This window comes from Siniperca chuatsi, linkage group LG12 (genome assembly GCF_020085105.1).
Source record: "Siniperca chuatsi isolate FFG_IHB_CAS linkage group LG12, ASM2008510v1, whole genome shotgun sequence".
Taxonomy (NCBI): Eukaryota; Metazoa; Chordata; class Actinopteri; order Centrarchiformes; family Sinipercidae; genus Siniperca; species Siniperca chuatsi.
Window position 1 is genome coordinate 15,431,883 of NC_058053.1, and position 19,472 is coordinate 15,451,354.

The 19,472-nt window shown below is 39.4% G+C and overlaps 2 protein-coding genes across 4 annotated transcripts; one reads left to right on the forward strand and one right to left on the reverse strand.

Annotated features, from left to right (window-relative positions):
* The first annotated feature begins 2,385 nt into the window (after positions 1 to 2,385).
* Positions 2,386 to 9,987, forward strand: hnrnpa3 (heterogeneous nuclear ribonucleoprotein A3). Of its 3 annotated transcripts, none has more exons than XM_044216336.1 (12): positions 2,386 to 2,415; positions 2,805 to 2,915; positions 3,675 to 3,797; positions 3,932 to 4,078; positions 4,160 to 4,370; positions 4,473 to 4,562; positions 4,686 to 4,757; positions 5,422 to 5,469; positions 5,592 to 5,729; positions 5,851 to 5,967; positions 6,089 to 6,159; positions 6,261 to 6,931. In XM_044216336.1, exons 2-11 carry the CDS (start codon positions 2,910 to 2,912, stop codon positions 6,142 to 6,144), a joined length of 1,008 nt encoding a protein of 335 aa, XP_044072271.1. In that variant the 5' UTR covers positions 2,386 to 2,415; positions 2,805 to 2,909; the 3' UTR covers positions 6,145 to 6,159; positions 6,261 to 6,931. The 3 variants fall into 3 exon arrangements, 2 of the variants coding, with proteins under 2 accessions (XP_044072271.1, XP_044072270.1); XR_006380099.1 differs by lacking the exons at positions 2,386 to 2,415; positions 6,261 to 6,931 and adding exons at positions 7,622 to 7,692; positions 9,222 to 9,987 and having other exon boundaries at positions 2,787 to 2,915; XM_044216335.1 differs by lacking the exons at positions 2,386 to 2,415; positions 6,261 to 6,931 and adding an exon at positions 7,622 to 9,093 and having other exon boundaries at positions 2,787 to 2,915.
* nfe2l2a (nuclear factor, erythroid 2-like 2a) lies at positions 9,804 to 17,317 on the reverse strand. The gene is made up of 5 exons (XM_044216334.1): positions 17,121 to 17,317; positions 13,345 to 13,611; positions 12,981 to 13,073; positions 12,702 to 12,875; positions 9,804 to 11,473 (listed from the first exon to the last, which is right to left on the reverse strand). The coding sequence occupies exons 1-5, from the start codon at positions 17,157 to 17,159 to the stop codon at positions 10,211 to 10,213; spliced, it is 1,836 nt and encodes a 611-aa protein (XP_044072269.1). The 5' UTR covers positions 17,160 to 17,317; the 3' UTR covers positions 9,804 to 10,210.
* Between the last annotated feature and the right edge of the window lie 2,155 nt (positions 17,318 to 19,472).

The following is a 19,472-nucleotide window of genomic DNA, read 5'->3' on the forward strand; positions in this document are numbered from 1 at the left end:
ATGGACTGATCATAAATAGTCATCATTAACAATGTCAGGAAAAGATTACCCTTTTTATTGGGGCCTTATTTTCCTCACACACTACAATAAAGTTAATGACAGACATTGTCTAAACCATAAAACAGTCATATATTTGGAGATGCTGGTCAGCTTCAGCAAGGCTCAGTAGCATCTGGCTCATAGATCATACTTGCCCAATCAAGTATCCTTGTCAGAGAGATCTAACTTGAACTGAAAACACAGATGTATGTCATGTTACAGATAAATACTAGTCCTATTTCTAGTCCTATTTCTGTAAGCAGCCTTTCCTTGAACACAAAGTGTAAACACAGACCCACTGTCATATCTACTGAAATGAACTCTCTTTGTAACTGTGATGTTTTGTGATCAGTTGTTTAATTTACAAACATTGAATAATTATGTGGCAAGGAGTTGAGTTGCAACAATCACACTGGCATATGCCAAACACTGGAGAAATGCATTAAAAAACAGGAACATTATGGCTCAATCTATGCTTGTTGTGGTCGCAGCAGAACCCATGGTAACTGAATATACAGCGCATTCTGCTGCTGTGGAGATGCTACTGCATACGCATCATACCCAGATACTGCAACTGCCCCAGGCTCACTGCATGTCAACTGATTTGGGTAATTTGATTAATGGCAGATTTGTGAGTGAATTTGTACCAGTAAAGTGCAATATCAACTAAGGCGAGTCCTGCATTATTAGTTAAATGTCTTGTAGAGGGGCTCTGCGTCAAAATGTAGTTTTAAGAGCTTTATTGTTTTTGTTTGTATTGTGTTTACATGTTGCATGTCCTTACATACATGCATATTCCTACGTATATTCCTGTGTGTCAATGAGAGGGACCCAGGTGGAACGTTGAGGTTACAGGGAGCAGAGGTGAAGAAGGTGCAGGACTTTAAGTACTTAGGGTCAACGGTTCAGAGCAATGGACACTGTGGAAAAGAGGTGAAGAGGTGAGTCCAAGCAGGTTGGAACGGGTGGAGAAAAGTGTCAGGTGTGTTGTGTGATAAAAGAGTATCAGCAAGAATGAAAGGAAAGGTGTTCAAGACGGCGGTGAGAACAGCAATGTTGTACAGCTTAGAGACAGTGGCACTGAAGAAAAGACAAGAGGCAGAGCTGGAGGTAGCAGAGCTTAAGATGTTGAGGTTCTCTTTGGGAGTGACGAGGATGGACAGGATCAGGAATGAGTACATCAGAGGGACAGCTCATGTTAGATGTTTCGGAGATAAAGTCAGAGAGGCCAGATTGATGTGGTTTGGACATGTTCAGAGGAGAGACTGTGAACATATTGGTAGAAGGATGCTGAGGTTGGAGCTGCCAGGCAGGAGGTCTAGAGGAAGACCAAAGAGGAGATTTATGGATGTAGTGAGAGAGGACATGAAGTTAATTGGTGTGAGTGAAGAGGATGCAGAGGACAGGGTTAGATGGAGGCACATGATTCGCTGTGGCGACCCCTGAAAGGGAACAGCCGAAAGGAAAAGAAGAAGATCACAAACTAAGCATTATTTCAGCGCACAAACACTGGTTGCACTAAACTTAATGGGAACTTTGAGGTGTATATACACATTGTGCCAAAGGCTTAGATAAAAACATGAAAGTAGCACAGGACTTTTATTTTGACCAAACCTAGAATGTGACTCATAGATGCGTTCAATGCCTCCAGAGTAAAGTAGGTGGTGACAGCATGCAACCTCAAAAGCAATGGCTGCAATCTGCCATAAAACGAAAGAAGAATTAGCAATTCTTAGTAACTATTTTGTGTTTTCCTTTACATAAATAAAGACATTTCCACCATAAATTGATGCAGCAAAGTGAAGCGTGCTCAAAAGTCAATGGGAAAGGACCTCCAAACCCCCCCATGTCAAAAAGAAACCTACGCCCTTGTATTGTGCAGAGGGTGGCAGGTGGGGGTCCAGAAGGGGCCCACCAGCAAAAATTTGCCTGCCATGTGGCAAAGGCACATGACGGTTTTACATGTCATATGTCCTACTAATTGATACATCCAAATAAATCAGTTTAAATGCATTAGTGCTTTTGAACAATTTTTGTAAAGGTTAGACCTTACCTTTTACCTGTCATAAGATATTCACGTTGGAGAGCCTATACTCTATTGATATGCACGTTTGTATTCTTATTTGGGCTTGACAATAAACCGCACAAAGATAATTCAGATTGAATTTGGCTTATTGTTATGCATCATTAAAAACACCCTGTTAGACCACCAACACTGAACAGGAACAGTCGCCACTTGACTTGATGATCGGTTGCTTAGCAACACAAACATGACGTGGACAATTGAGACCAGATTGCCCATCAAGTTGATTCAACACCTAACAGGCTCAATAATTGAACACTGAGTTTCACCAAATTGTAGGTAGCCTACTTCAGGTGTGTAGTGACCCACAGTCTTTGTATGTTCCACTCCTTATATATTTTCTACTTGGAAAAGTATTTTCTAGTTACCTCTCTTTTAAATTCAATGCCGTATCGTACCCTATTCCTCTTTAACCAGTAGATGTCGCAAATAATCTTTTTTTTTTTCATTGCATGAAACCAGATAGCAAAAAGGGACAAATGTTTGACAGCATTTAATTATAACTAAATGTCAGTCTTGCAACTTGCAACTTCCAACTGAAGTTGTTCAAATACCCATTGTCTGTTTTCCTGTCCTGCTGATACACAGGAAATGTGTTATCTAGGTTTCAGTTTTGCTCAGAATATATAACAAATAATTTTGTTGTGTATACATGAACCACAGAAGCTATCATGTGCTATAGTTTCAGTTTTATAATCCAGGATGGACCGACGACGATAACGACAGGGGCACAAGCAGACTGGTGTCACGTGATCCGCTCAGCTCTGCTCTCGCGGACATCTGCAAAATGGAGGTGAGGTGCTCGCAAATATTGCGAAATAAATAAGTTTTTTGTAAAATGCAGTAAAGCTATGGTTGCTCTTCAGCATATATGTAACATTGGCGAGGGAATGCACAGTGCTGGTTTGTAATTTGTGGCTTCTCTGTAGCTTTAACGTCGCTCAAGCGCTGTTTACGGGAGCTAACGCTGCAGCTAAGCTAATGGTGGTCAAAATGACAGCAAGCTAACTAGGTGGTGTTACCACCGAAGAGCTCTGTGCTGGGTTACTGTTTCAGTTAAGTGTTAAGTGAACATTTGTGGTTTATTTCTTTAATCCACATTATGTGTTGTAGCATATAGATTAATGGAGGCTTTTGGTATTAACGCAGTGGTCAACTGAAGTAAGCTAACGTTAGCTGTCAAAGCTAACAAGATAACTCAGCCTGTTGTAACCTTTATTGTAGATTGCAGGCCTCGTTTTTTGCTGTGAGGTAAAAATATATATATATATATATATATATATATATATATATATATATATATATATATATATATATATATATATATATATAATTTAGCTAAGATAATTTTTGTCGTAATTTTTACAGCCTAATTATACCTGGTGTAAACACTGTCAGTATGGTGTAGATTTTTGTGTACTAGCTTTTTTTTCAACTGCAGGAGTACAGTAACGTTATGTAACCATGCTGTATGTTTCTACAACTAGTTTCCTGTAGCATTATTTACAGCTGCAATTATATATATGTATATATTTTTGTCATGCTTTTATAGGACCATGACGCTAAAGAACCCGAGCAGCTCAGAAAGCTGTTTATTGGAGGTCTGAGCTTTGAAACCACGGAGGAGAGTTTACGGGCCCATTTTGAACAATGGGGTAGTCTCACGGACTGTGTGGTACGTATTTTTACCATATCTTGCCAAAATGGACCTCAGATGATAATAATAATAAACAACATTAACTTGTAAATATAGCTGTAGTCCAGTTAAACTGTTCTCACTACCATTGTGTATCATTTTGTTGTTTCTAGGTGATGAGGGACCCCAACAGCAAGCGATCAAGAGGGTTTGGCTTTGTAACATACTCCGCTGTAGGGGAAGTCGATGAGGCTATGAAAGCAAGGCCTCATAAAGTAGATGGTCGAGTTGTTGAACCCAAGAGAGCTGTGTCCAGAGAGGTAAACAAATCCCAAACCAGAAGGCAGATTCTGCAGCATTGTTATTGTTGGGTCTGTGCTCATTGATACACTCTGTTTCAGGACTCCAATAAACCAGGTGCCCATCTGACCGTGAAGAAGATCTTTGTTGGCGGTATCAAGGAGGACACTGAGGAGTACCACATTCGGGAGCATTTTGAGAAGTATGGAAAGATCGAATGCATCGACATCATGGAGGAACGCTCCACTGGGAAGAAGAGAGGATTCTGCTTTGTGTCCTTCGATGACCATGACACTGTAGACAAAATTGTTGGTATGTGGTTGTTTAGACTTCAAAGTTAACAAGACTGTTAGTAAACATCAAGCAGTGGTATGAAAGTGTATTGGGTATTTTTTTATCCTATTTTCCTTACAGCCCAGAAATTCCACACAATCAACTTCCACAATTGTGAGGTCAGGAAAGCTCTCTCAAAACAGGAAATGAGCGCTATATCCACTAACAGGGGTAAGCACACCATCAAATGGAGAATAAATTAATACTTACAGACCTTTGTTGTATATACAGTATGCAGCTGACAGTTCATTGATGCTGTAAACATTTCTAAAATGACTCCTTTCTTCATATCAGGCAGGAGTGGAGGATCTGGAAACTTCATGGGGAGAGGGAGTAATTATGGAGGTGGTGGCAACTTCGGCCGAGGTGAGCAGTATTTGCATACCAGATGAAAGTGCCTCTCCCCTTAACCACACTAATGCATGTACATTTGATATTGATGTTTACGTATCAAAAGGGTTTCCAGATCAAAGTTTTGCATCCACACCGAACGCCAAAAAAGTAAAATGGTTGTATCTCTTCCTCCTGATTTTTTTTATTTATTTTTTTTATTTTATTTTTTTTAATGCTGGTGGGCAAACAACTAAATGGTGCATGGCCATAATCATTTGGTTACTCAGCTTGGTCTAGGCAGGGTGAAACTGTCCACTCTGTTGCCTCCAACTCTCTGTGAGCACTTATTTTGTGTTTTTAGCTCTGCTGAACTCACGATTAAGGGTATCTGTTGTCAGCCATAACGTACTGTCATGCAAAATATGTGGCTACAGAAAGTCAGAGGTGATGATATGCAGAAATACGTTGTCATGTTTATGAAATGTTGATCCAACCTACTAGGCAAGGTCATTTTCAAATGTATCTACTTTAAAGTGCATTTTTGAAAATGTCGCATTAGTGTGGACAACAGGCCAGAGAGATGTTTTTCAGATGAATCTACATTAGTGTGGACATGGTCTCATCCGTGACAAGTCTGCAAGATTAAACAAATTGGCCACAGTTTTAATGCATAATATACTATACCCTTGTTTTTTAGGTGGCTATGGTGGAGGACGAGGTGGTTATGGAGATGATTTTGACAATGGTGAGCTGTTGAGTCGTGTCTTTAGAAAGTGGTTTACAATAGTGTTATGTTAATACCACTCATCTCACTGTTATAAATAAGGTTATGTCATAAGTTTGCTTTGTGTTTTTTCACTATTATAGGTCCAGGGGGAAATTATGGTGGAGGACCGGGTTATGGAGGAGGCCGAGGGGGCTATGGAGGTGGTGGTCCAGGGTATGGCAACCAGGGTGGTGGATTTGGTGGCAGCTGCGATGGAGGTTATGGGGGTAATGACGGAGGTAAAAAATGTATTCAGTCCAGAATTTTGGCTGTTAAACTAAAGTGCTAGATGTAATCCATAGAAAATTTGTACTACTAGACAGCTGAAATCAAGACTTAAAATTGACACTCCATCTTCAGGATATGGAGGGGGTGGAAATTACAACGACTTTGGAAATTATGGTGGACAGCAGTCCAGCTATGGGCCCATGAAGGGAAACAACTTTGGTGGCAGAAACTCAGGTGGACCCTATGGCGGTGAGTTTACCCTCCAACTCCACGTGTCATGATCAGACTTCAAAGGGACACAGCCAGTGACATATCATAATTTCTCCTGTAGAGTATCTAACATTTTGTGGTGGCCAATCTTTAACTGCAGGTGGCTACAGCTCTGGTGGTGGCGGCGGAGGTGGCTATGGTTCACGGCGATATTAATTATTTCATGTTTTGGTAAGTTGCATTCAGTTTCACACCACCCTCGTAGCACAGTACAGAGTGAGCCCATGAAAGTGCAGAATAACTATTTGTTCTATCCTGTATCCATTCAACAGGCTTCAGTTCTTAGCAGGAGAGGCGAGGAGATGAGCAAAGGAATTGTCAGGAAAGCTGCAGGTTACTTTGAGGCAGTCATCTGAAAGCATTAGAGGAACACACAAGTCAGACATTACTGCAGCTAAATCGGAGAAGTTTATGGAAGAAGGACTGTATACACAAGACATGAGTGCAGATGATACCCTTCCCTAATTGTGATAGATGTTTCCCTAAGCAACTTTTCCTTTCATGCGTCTGAAGTGTGTGTATTGTGCCTATGGTATCAGGGGTAAAGAGTAAATTGTTTTTTATCAAAAGTCAGTTCTTAATATCTTTATTTTCCTTTTTTTTATGAGTTAGTTTTCTGCTGGTTAATTAATCATTTTGTCTTTTAACCTGGTTTTTGTCAAATAGCATAGTTATATCAGGCCATCAGATGAGCTAGAATTACAAAATTTTTCTTTCTGAAGTTATTATGATTGCTCAATTGCAAGTGTCAAGTGTATTTTGATTTTGTATGTGAAGCACAGTATGTAAATCCTTCGTAGTACCAGTGTCAACAAATTATAAGCAGTCTGGTTTAGAATTAAGGGAATCCCTCACTCTTCTTGTTCCCAGAAAACAGAATTCTAGATTGTTTGAATATTTTGATTAGTAGAAAAAGACCGAATAAAATTGTGTAGTAAAGTAACATGAAGTTCAGTGCGTCATTGGTTCAGAAAAAGATTAAATGAGTTATTAATTTATCTGTTGCCTGCTTATTGTGACTGTGAAGTTTAGCAAATCAGCCTGTCCAGAACTTTTTCCTCGTTTTGGAGAATTACGTAAGACCTCTGGGTGAAAATAGTGTAAAATACAGTAGGCCTATATACTGTGTTTACTTGTACTAGGTTCAATGACAAGGTAGTTTCGGGTAGTCCTAGGGCAAGGGCCCATACATCACCTATGCCAGTGTTGAGCGAGTAGGATTATAACAGCCACAAGCACCTGCAGTTGGGCCCTCAGCATCGCTAGTGTGGAAGATTGCAGATGACTGTCAGACAGGACGTCTTCAGCCCCAGCACAGTGGACCAGTCAGCATTTTGAGAGAGAAGGGAGAAGGCAGCATCGAGCACAACGCCCATGGAGGAAGCTTGCAGTGTCGTTCCTGGTAGTGAGCAACTATCTCTCTTTCAAGGCTAGCTAAACCCTCCAGCAGCTGGTGCTAGCGAAGAAAGACTAGTTCCTGGACACATTGGAGATCCTGTTGAGTCAGACATACTGCAGTTTTACCCGCAAATGCTAGTTTTCAGACATTAACAAGAAAAGGGAGTGAGTATTTCACAAAAGCTGACTTAAGAAGATGGAGCAGGTAAGAGTAACCACTTTGCTTGATTTGCAGATGTGGAAAGAGGGAATTCTCTTCTTGCTGAAAATCTGTAAAGACCTGATAACATGGAAGGTTCTGGATGGGTAAGACTTTTTCAAAATATTATCAAAGGCTGCTCATATTGTAATCTAACAATGCACATGGTGATAATACAAGGTGCAAGGGTTCTTTTAAGGTAAATCGAGCAGGATGACATCCAGTATTGCTCCACTTTGACCAGAATCAGCCTGTGACCTTCACCACACTGCTTGGTATACCTTGAAGGCAAAATATGTTGTGTTTCCATGTTGTATTACCTTTTACTATCAGCGAGATAGTTCTGATAAAGCTGATAGTGATGAAACACTCTCGGGGAAACAATAAATTATCATGCTCCTGGGAAACAAAAACCGTATTTACTGTATATAATGATGCCAAGCTAACACTTCCGTCATGCAGTGTTAAAATGTATGGAAATCAGAAGGTCCTTGTCAGTCCTCACCAGTCTGTAAATAAGCAGAACAATGTAAACATAATATAAAAGGACTTTTAAGTAACTTGATTATTACTGCAAAGGCAGGTCATAGTATAAGGCAAAATTGTATTTAATTTATAAAAAGGGTTAGTAATCAGCACTTTCATAAGGCCAGTTTTAAAGCAACATGAAACCTCTAACAGTTGTGAGGAGGTCAAATCCTCTGCATAAATCACAGGGGCAACTCCCAATAAATTGATTTATCAAACAATTATTTTACATGACAGGCAGTCAAATTAACATATGGGCAAACTGGTTTAAACAGAGAGGAACCCAAGTTGAACCTACAGGTATGACAAACACAATATACAGAGTATTCACAAAACACAAGTAATTGGCATGCTGGCCAAAAACTTTTTCATAAAGTGCTGACAGTTTGTTTACCCCCTGAGTTCAAAATAAGTTGAGATTTTATGGGAAATTCTGTAAGGTTTCCCTAAAAATGGGAACTCAAGACCTTCTGCATGTAAGTACTGTACTTGAGGATGTTGCAATTGTATAGTAAGTTAAACATATATTTCAATTACCCATTTTGATGATAAAATACATTTACATTTTGGATAATAATTTATGCATATCAAACATATTTTAAAATTTAATTAGGTGGGGATGTCCATGTCAAACATTCTCAACACTGTATCAGTGGTAGAAATATGACCCACGTGACCACCTGCTACAAATTTAGGTTTTATGCATTTTAACTGTGTTTGGAAGAATTCATACATGCACTTTTAGGATTCCACGCACATCAGGTCTATTCAGTCTGAAAGTGGAAAAACAATGCCTGCTAATGCGTTTCTCAATCATTTGAAGGATAGTGTTTCTACAGAGGAATGTAGAATGACCAACTCCATTACACAGAATAAAGCTGTGCTTGAGAAACACACACCAGTATTAATGAACTATGTTGGCTCAAGATTAAGATATGTAAACTGTGACTTGTGCTCTTAAATAAAAACATTTTCCATGACTTGAGTGCTTTATTTCTGAAAAGCACTTGAAAGCATGTATTCTGTGCCGTAAATGTTTGTCTGTATTGTACAATACAACTGTTCTCAATGTCAAAAGGTTTCATTGTTTGATTTACTTGATTCACAGATGTCCTTGAGTCTGTTACCCTGCTCACCAGTTTAGTTTGCCACACCCCCTCCTGAAGTTTGCCATGAGAGCAGAAAATGGGCTTGGTGATCAAAGGTAGTGTCTGTGTGAAAGTGCATGTAGCGCACGTACTGATTGCGTAGAGCTTTACCTTTGAATATGCTTGCCCTGTGGACCGTTGTGAAGTTGATATGCATGGTTCACACTGAGCATACTCCAGTACAGCTTAACAATTCTACTCTTTGTTTTGTAACATAATGGATGCTGTGGGTGTGATTTCTTTTGCGACAGGAGTTTCACAGTATTAAAAGATTTAGGTTACTGTACAAACAAGCTTGCTCTAATAAAAGGCAAGCATATTGTGAAAGTAGTTTAAGCCAGTAACTCTTTCAGTACAATATTCTTGTTTTTTTGCGGCGTTGTAAGCCCTTTGGTAGAGCCTTGAAGTCAAGAACTGACTTGAACATGTGGTAAGTTATGTAACCATTCCTTAGACTATATATCCATCTGGCATCAATCTGTTGCAGGCTGGGGCCATAGTACACCACACAATGTTCTGTTTTCAGAAAACGGGAGGCCGTATAGCTACATGAATAGTTTATTGAAAAGCACTTAAGTCAAGATTTTAAAAAAAGAACCTGGGCAGCAAATCATAAAGGGACAGTTATATAAAATATGAGTAACAATGATTGAAACAATCATTAGCATACAGAAATATGATATATACAATATACAATATATATATATATATATACACACACATACAGTAACAGTTTTATCAATCTCAAAAGCAAGTAATGCATATATTTACAAATAATATTGGTTAAAGAATCTGAGGGTATCAGTACAAAAGTAAAATATCAAAAATATTACAACATTCAAGAGAAGTGAGCAAAAACTATACAATAGTTCTGCTGAGCTACTAATGCTTTAAAGCTGAGAGACTACAAAGTTATTGCATAGTATTACTATGATAATGCAGTACCATATTACAAAGGAGATACAAGCTTGTCTTCGCTCTTGATGAAAGTCTTTTTAATGCGAGGAACGAGGAAGATGCTGCCGTCAGTTGACTGCTGGAGGGAGTAGTCGGATGGGGAGTAGGTATTCCCCTTCTCATCTCTCAACATGCTGAAGACCTCCAGGTACAAGCTGTTGAGTTGCTGCTTCATTTCCTTCATGTTTGTGATGTTCTGGCTCTTCTCGCTCAGCAGACGCTCCTTCTCGTCTTTCAGTGAGTCCAGTTCGCTCTCCAGGCCCACTATGTTCTCCATCTTGCGTTTGCGGCAGTTCTGGGCAGCTACCTTGTTCTTGCCACGGCGGCGTATGTCTCGGACCAGGGCCAGCTGGGCCTCGTTCAGTTGGTGCTTTGACATCATCTCATTGAAATCATCAACAGGCAGATTGATAATCATGGCTACAGTGAAAGGGATTTTGAGGGCCTTGGCCCTCTGCTCGTCTCTGGAGAGACGCACTTCAGAGCGCTTCTTCCGCTTGTCTTTAGTGAAGGGAGCGTTGTTGTGGCCAATCTCCTCTCCAGGGTCCGTCTTGTGTTGTTTGGGTTTCTTTTCCTTCTGATGCTGTGGCTGCCCTTTTAGTACAGAAACTGCTGCTGGCTGAAGATCATCAGGTTGGAAATTGAGTGAGAACATCTCTGAGTAGTCAGATTCTGCACTTCCAGGGTTTTGGTCCATCTCCTCCATGTCTGAATCGCTGTAAAGAAAGGACCCATCTTCATATACAGACTTCCCAGGTGAACTAGCATTTGGACTTGTGTTTGAAGAGATTCCTGAATCTGAATCTGGCAATTCTGCCGTCAGATTTTGTTTGCCTCTGTCAAATGCATCTCCAGGTGAGAGGCTGTATAGGTCCACTGGTGTGAAGGGAGGCTTGTTTGGGATATGAGGCACAGTGTTACTTTCATTTACTTCAAGGCCATGTTGACCACTGCTCTCTTCCAGAATGGCGTTGGGGTAAAATATGTCACAGTAACTTTCTGCAGTGAAGTTAGTATTTAACTGAGGAGCTTTCGCTTTCGTCTGGCTAAGATTGTCTGGGGGGGCCATACTGGGAATAGAGCCATCAAATGTATTCATAAACTCTGCAGGACAAACATTTACATTGTTTGTTTCCCCATCTGTGAGACTGGTCATGGGGTAAAACGTGTAGTTTGGATTCTGTACTTCTGGGCTGTTTGGAAGAGGATATGTTGTGGTCTCCAGTGTGTCCTCCATTTGCATGTTCAGGCATTGCTAGAAGAAAAAAAAAAAAGAACCAATCAAATAAATACAATCAGCATATTACAGTACACTTTCCAAACTCTGCTTTATTTTGTGTGAAATGCAAGGGTTTCACAAGTTTAAATCCAAGATGAGAGTGACTATAAAAATGTATTGTATATGTTGTTGTGGATTCATGTACAGCATGTGCTCATACATAAACTTACTCTTGCTTCCAAAACATGAACTGTGGCACATTTTGATGGCTTAAAAGCTTGTGAAAAAAAGCTTTAAAACAATCTCTATTAAATAGAATCCACTTGACACACTTTCAAAGTGACATTATCCTCATACAAAACCTAAACATTGTAATCTGGGATGAATATGATGGAACTGGTTTGCCTTATTCCATTTCAAACATAAAAACATACATGTTCAATCTGTTATCTTCCCTAAACAATAAACAATAAGGTTTCAGTCTACAAGACCTGGGGCATTTAGCCATGCCAGTTGTTCCAAATGACTGGTATTGCACTGACAAATGCTAGTAGAGCTGTGTGGAGCACAAGGTAGCCTTCTGTAATTTCCAAGACTAACCAGATATCCAGTTGTTGAAATAGCATCACATATTATAAATCACCAATACCAATCTCCCAGCTTGCTGGGAGAGTTATCTTTACACAGCAGCTTACAAGAACTTGTAGAACTGTAGTTTCTACAAACTATCTGTCTTATCAGCAGCTTGCCAGAGCAACTAATGCAATGCTGCTTGATGGTAAGCTGTATGGTTAGGATTGTAGTCCAGTCCACTCTGACACACAGTGAGAGGTCAAGGCAACACTGCTCCACCCATCAGCTAATGCAAATATGAGCTGCCTTGAAACAAAACTGATAAGGCAGCTACTGAAAAAAACTACAATGCACAAATATTCACATTGTTGCCAGTAAGTAAAAGTTTTAAGACTACAACACCCTCTATGAACAAGATGACGTCTTGTTCTGCTAAATGAAGCTCATATAAACTGCATCACATCTTGAACACCCAAATCCCCAATTCTATAAAAAATCTCAACAATGAAACCTAATCACGGTGGAATGAGCCGGGTGCACCTGTCTCACATATGAGACCCCATTCACATAGAGCAAACAAAAAAGTGTTTGTCCTCTAATGCAGGGCTCCTGCCGTTGATGCATTCATTGGGTATTTGTTCCACAATGCAAACTACTATGCCACTGAGGCGGTAGAATCCATGTATTATACCTGCAGCTCAGGAAGGGACAAAAGCTCCATCCAGGCCTGCTCCAAATCTGGGGACATCCTCTGTGGTGGTGGTGGCGGTGGTGGACCTGGGGAGAGGGTGGCCACCGGCATAGCTGGCTGCTCGGGGGACATCATGGGTGCAACTGCAGTTGTGTCCAGGCAAACTGAGGTGTTCTGTCAGACAAACACAAGAATGTGACAGTTTTTATACAGCTAAAAGTCATGTTACAGGCTGCAAGCTGTGTTGTCACATGTGTGGTAATAATTTACTGTTCTTACCTCAGTTTCCTCTACAGGAAATGTCTCTGCCAGTAGCTGCAAACATTCATCAAATGACATGGCATCACCAGTCTCTTCCGCGAAGCTGACATTCTGCAAGAAAGGTTAAAAATCACACTTTTAAATTTACCACCTTTACCTGTGGCACAACATCTTTTAAAAACATCATATGATTTTATATTTATAGAGCTTAGTTCTCTGTAGAGTAGTTTCTAGAGCGGAATACACTGATGCAAAACTACAGACCCACCTGTGTTTCTGTAATTACACGGGATGAGGTGGTTACCTAACTACGACATAGTCTATCAAATGAGGTGGGAGTGATCCACCTCTGACATGAATAATCAAGGCCATGTGCATGTACCTGTGTAACCTCTAGAGGTGTGACAGCCGACTGCAGTGGGGCGCTGGAAGGCGGGCAGGGTATGTACTCTCCCGTTTCCTCGTCGAGCTGTAGCTGTGCCAGCAGGGCCTTCTCCTGCTCCCGGACTAGATGCTGCCTCTTCTCTTCTTCCAGCTCCCGTTGCCTCTGCAGCTCATGTTCTTTCTGACGGTGGTTGTAGTCAAACACCTCACGCCTGGCACCGAGATCAATGTCCTGCTTCCACAGTATGTCAATCAGGTTCATGTCCTGGAAAGAGAAGCGCAGATCAGTTTAGAGAACTGTGAGCCATAGCCATGCTGTCCTGCAACGAGGAAGTGAACAGCATTGGAGCAAGGAAGAGCGTCCCTGCTGTGAAGTGTGGCTGCTGCACCCGCCACACCCTGTCCCTCAGTGTCTGTTCACTGACAACAACACTGGCACTAATGTCATGGGGGAGAAGCCGCATGAATAATGGATGTACTTCTCTCTTTCCCCTGTTGCCACCACACACCAGCAGAAGACACATATACTGACTTGATACTCTTTCCGAGGGAAGTGATCATTACCCATCCAATTACACCGAGGTGTGAATTCATTTGCCACATTCAAATCAAACAAATCGGGCACACTCTCAATCAAGTGACTTCATGTTACAGTTTATTTTATTTTTTTATTTGTTCCACTCATAGTAATGCACAACTCCAGAAAAAAGTGATTCACAATCAAACCACAACTCTATTTACATATTTATTGACCGAAAAGGAGCAGGGAGAAGAAAAATCTTATTTTGCCCCTTACTCAAAACATAAATGAACAATAGAAATAGATGGTCTGTCCATTACAGTTACTTAACAACCAATACTTACAGTAACATGAGAAAAAATAATTATCAAGAGCCATAAACAATAATTCACCAACAACTAAGGAAACACATTACCTGACAACTTCATGGAGTCTAATTATTCTTTCTTTATAGATTTTCTTGAACTGAAAGATATTCATAGAGCCTTTAAAATCATTCTGTAGAGAATTCCACAGTTTGACACCAACCAGTGAAGTACACATCTGCTTTAAAGTAGTCTATGCATACTGATGCTTAAAATTAAATGTCCTTCTATGGTCCTCGTCCACTGAACTAAAATGTTTGTAAATGTTCTGGTAATACTCTGCTTTTTGCCCTGTACATAACTAATAATGTCTGTAATTCTGTCTGTAAATCTTAATGTTTCAATAGTTCTGACTTAATAAACAGTCTGTTGGTGTGTTCTTGTGAATCCACTTTATAAGTAATTCTTACTGCTCTTTTCTGTAATATAAACAATAGCTTTCTCTAAATGTTTTAGTTCTCTAAAAGAAGTAAAGTTAAATCCCAAACATTCATATCATATTTTACAGCATTTCTAAAATCAGGAAGTTAAAGGTAAATACAACTATTGATAACTGACCTTGGTATATCCTGTCACAACACTGCACAAATAATTTTGTCCTACATTTAGTATTTACACATTAAGTTGAGTGCTGCTGACACCACATAATGTTAGTCACAGCGTACTAACAGCTGTGCAGATATTTTAATACTGTTTCCTGTAGATTTCCACTCACAGGCCGAATGTTATTTTCCTTTTTATACAAGAATGTCTAAACATAAACTGTGCTGCTTTTACCAGAACTTATTTACAGAAGGAAGCCATTTCACAAGGCCCAGGGATGTTGCATAAGCCTAACATACTGGTTCACAAGAAAATGCCTGGGCATGTGACATGTTTGTTCCTCAGATTCGGGTGTAAATATAATTTATGGGCTAGGCTTCAAAATGCTTGCAGTCGGTCATATGGCCAGAACAGACATAGCCAGGAGGAAGCCAAAAGGGAACTGGGAAAGGGAAATAAAGTACAAAGCAGAACAAGCCACAATAAAGAGGATGTCAAGCTGAGAAAATATGGAATAATAAAGTTTTCTCCTTTTTCTCCTGATTTTTTTGATTCAAGGAAAATGGGTTACCTGCATAAACTAATAATAATAGCAAACAAGCACCTGCACATATTTTAAGACATTGTTGACACAGTCTTTCTGACTACAACTGTGGCACTGCAAAATAAGAACCCACTAACCCTCTTTGCCTCAGTGTTGCATCAGAGGCATGACTGCTGAAGGATTACACATTACTAAGGCTGCCTACAATAAGTCATACTCACAGACTGAGGTGAGCACACAACCAGGAATTGTGGCTTCTGTAGGAACGAGGAAGTTCCCTAAAATATCTAAGTGGGATGTCTGAATGCACCTCTTGAGGTCATCTTTGTTTTCAAACTAAAAGAACCACACTCTTTGTCTGTTGGTCACACCTTATAATCTAATTAGGCATGTCATACAAGTCCCTTACAAAACAATCCCATGTCTAAAAAAGGTTGCCTAAGCAGGGGAAGTTCAATCAGCCCTTTCACTGTCACTGAACCAAAGTACTTTTTCAAATCATAGCTCATATTCTGTATTGATGCCAAATTGATTGTGTAAATGTGGGGCAGTGTAAGATCAGGTTATCAGTATGGTATCAGTAACATGGCTGTCACAAGACCTGAATTGGCACCAGAACAAGGAAACTGGCTCATAAAATTACTTGGATTTCCCACACGTCTCTGCCACACAATACACAGCTTCACAGCTAAACGAGACGAACAACATGCCTTCAGTTTGACAGAGACAAAACATGCAGAGCAGACACACATCTCCCAATTACCAGAAAACAGACATATTTTGAAAACAAGCCAAACCAATAGCTAATGGTCCCTCTGGCTATAAAACTGGGTGATAGAGGAGTGAAGCTTTATAAGTATGGGTTGTTCATTTACCTCTCTTCAGCTAAACACAAGGGCCTCAAAGGGGACCTGACTCCAGTGGTTTATTACGCCTTCTTACATCACAATTCAGTGGACATCCACCCTCGACCAAGGATGATGAAACACACATGTTCCAAAACAGACCTTTAGGCCCTCATCAATCCACTGTGTATTTCCACTGACCCTGACATATGGCAGGTTTATCTAAGCACTAAAGCTGTAAGGCCATATCACATGAATAAGTCCAAGTTCAACATATAATTCAATATGAATGAACATAACTGGGAAAACAAGTCAAGACTGAGCTTATGTGGTTCTTTTACATGTCAGAATACACTGGAAAACAACATCAGCAACGACAGAGGCAACAGTATATAGCATTTAAAGAAATCATCCACAACGAGCTTGTATCAGATATGGTATCGCATGCTGGGAGGGGGAGGGAGAGATGGGAGTTTCGAGAAAAAAGCTCAAGAGTCTTGGTTTTCTGTTTACCAAACTTGTCAGGATGAAAGAAATAACGTCATTTTACTCAGAGTAACAGCTCAGATGCTACAATAGCAGTGTTTTTTTTTTTGTTTAGTTTTTTTAATAAGATTGATTTCATTTTATTTCCTGTCGTGGAAAAACGTCACAAGTGAATGACTTGCAGAACTGAAAGCGTTACAGAGTGCAACCTTAACTAAACACAGCCAAGCTCACGTTGTATTTTGTGTGGTCTATTCCACGTTGGAGCTGTTCTTTCTACATTATAACCTCTTAACTACGCCATAACCAGACTGTCACTGCGTACTCATTATTTAATTTGCTATAGCAAACATTACAAAGTTTTCCTGAACTATAAACACGTCCCTGTCTACCTATCAGACCAAAAAGGAAGTTAACAGTCAGCCGGTTTATCTCGTGATCACTTTTTAAGAAATAGCCTTCTCTATTTACCTGTTGACTGGAATGCATCGCCTCCATTTCCATCATCATGGAGATCTGTCTCGCCGTAAAGAAACGCCTTATAATAGACAAATGTGTGTGTTATTCCTCAAATGGGCAGATTAAAATGGCGAGCGGTCCGAAACCGATAGAGTCCGTCGCAGCAGCTGAGCTGTGGGAAACATTACTTCCTTTAAATCTAATGAAGATCACGGAAAAGATGGCCCTGCCTACCGAGCTGCGGCGCCGGGATCGTCCCCCTCACGCCGGCCTATGAGGTGATAAGGTGCGTGCGTGCGTGTGTGTGCGCAGAAAGAGCAGCGAGGAAATATCCACATAATACACTGGTTACCAAATAATAACATTACACAAGATAATCATGTGCGTTTGGAAGTTGTAACAGGCTAACATTTAAAGATGACCGTACACGTTATTATAAATAAATTTAATTTAATTGATAAAGCAAACTATCACTGGTTGTCACTCTGTCTATGAAACCACTAAAGCCACTAAAAGACTAGGCCTAAATCTTATCTGAGCATCAATTTTACATTTCTAGCTGCTTATAAACCAGCTGATATGTAATTATAAATTTAATATAAACACGTTACTGAGTTTTGACTGGTGCATGGCGCCCCCTGCTGGTTGCCGTGCCCAGTGTGGAGCTGGAGGCCCTGGGGCCCTAATGTCCCGTGGACAGTGATGGAGGAAGTATTCAGATCCTTTACTTAAGTAAAAGTACTAATACTACACTGTAAAAGTATGTAAGTAGAATCAGGAAAATGTACTTATGGTATTAAAAGTAAAAGTACACAATGCAGAAAAATGGCACCTGTGACTGTTATACTATTATATATTATTAGATTATTATTTACATTTGAGTTGTAGTTGTTTGAGGTGAAGCTAACTTTTAGCTATTTTATATAGGGTTGCAAATGCATGATTATTTTCATTATGGATTAATCTGCTGATTATTTTCTCGATTAATCAAGAATCAGCTGTACTTGTATATACTGTTGGGGAGTTTAATTTATAGCAAGACATCACATTTTATAAGCTCTTTGTATGTTTTGTATGTAAAAATCTTAATTTGTAAAGTAACTATAGTCACTAAAGCTGTCAAATAATGAAGTAAAAAGTATAATATTTCCCTCTGAAATGTAGTGGCGTAGAAGTAGACAGTAGCCTGAAAAGAAAAGACTCACGTAAAGTACAGTACAGTACTTCAAATGTGTACTTAAGTACAGTACTTGAGTAATGTACTTAGTTACATTCCACCACTGCCCGTGGAAACACTGAAGACCTCCACTGACAACTGGGAGATCATCCCAAAGCTGTCAGGAGACAAATGGGCTTCGATCAGAGGTGGAAGAAGCATTTAGATCATTTATTTAAGAAAAGTGGCAATACTCAATTACAAGTTAAAGTCTTGCATTAAAAATGTAACTTTAGTAAAAGTACAGAAATATTAGCAACAAAATGTAGTTAATAAGGTATCTGCAGTAAAAAGTAATCATTATGCATAAGGGTCCCTGTCAGTGTATATTATTCTATTTTTTTTATCATTATTATTAATGCATTGACATGTAAGCAGTAGCTGGTCAATGTGGAGTTCATTTTAACTGCTTCTTAATACTTTTGGGGTAGTTTAATCTATAAAGATGCATCATGTATTATTTGTTGATCATATGTTTTGGATGTATTTTGGCTTTGATACAAGCTTATATTCATATACTAACAATAACAAACAGTTATTTATTTATTAAAGAACAATCTACAAGAGACATTACCAAATATGCAATATAGTGCATACATAACAAAGAGCAGCGTAACATAAAGTGATTATAAACTTGTTACTGAGTACGGTGTGCAACAGTGGTGGAAAGTAGCTATTTACATTTACATTTTATTATTTACTCAAGTACTGCACTTAAGCACTTGAGTATTTCCATTTGATGCTACTTTATACTTCTACTACATTTCCAATGGAAATATTCTCTTTTTCTCCCCCACCAGCCTACATTTATGTGACAGTAATCTTTGCAACTGAGTACATTTGCTCAAGAACCGAACTTAAGTACAATTTTACAATAAGTATTTCCATGTTCTGCTATATACTTTATACTTCAACTTCACTATATTTCAGAGGGTTATATTATACTATTTACTCTACTACATTTACTTAACAGCTGTAGTTACTAGATTAAGATTTTACATACAAATCATGTGATAAGTTTATAATATACGTTGCATTGTTATAGATTAAACTACTCAACAGTCTAAATAGTTCAAATGAGCTCCAATAAGACAATTCTGGTGCATAATATGTACTTTTACTTTCAATACTTTAAGTTGCTGATACAA

Coding starts and splice junctions, on each gene's coding strand:
- hnrnpa3 (XM_044216336.1), top strand. Junction 3,798..3,931: donor GTAGTCTCACGGACTGTGTG/GTACGTATTTTT, acceptor TGTTGTTTCTAG/GTGATGAGGGACCCCAACAG. Junction 5,968..6,088: donor CTCAGGTGGACCCTATGGCG/GTGAGTTTACCC, acceptor CTTTAACTGCAG/GTGGCTACAGCTCTGGTGGT.
- nfe2l2a (XM_044216334.1), bottom strand. CDS start 17,159: ATGATGATGGAAATGGAGGCGATGCATTCCAGTCAACAG. Junction 13,612..17,120: donor CGATGCATTCCAGTCAACAG/GTAAATAGAGAA, acceptor TTCTCTTTCCAG/GACATGAACCTGATTGACAT. Junction 11,474..12,701: donor TGTCCCTTCCTGAGCTGCAG/GTATAATACATG, acceptor TTTTTCTTCTAG/CAATGCCTGAACATGCAAAT.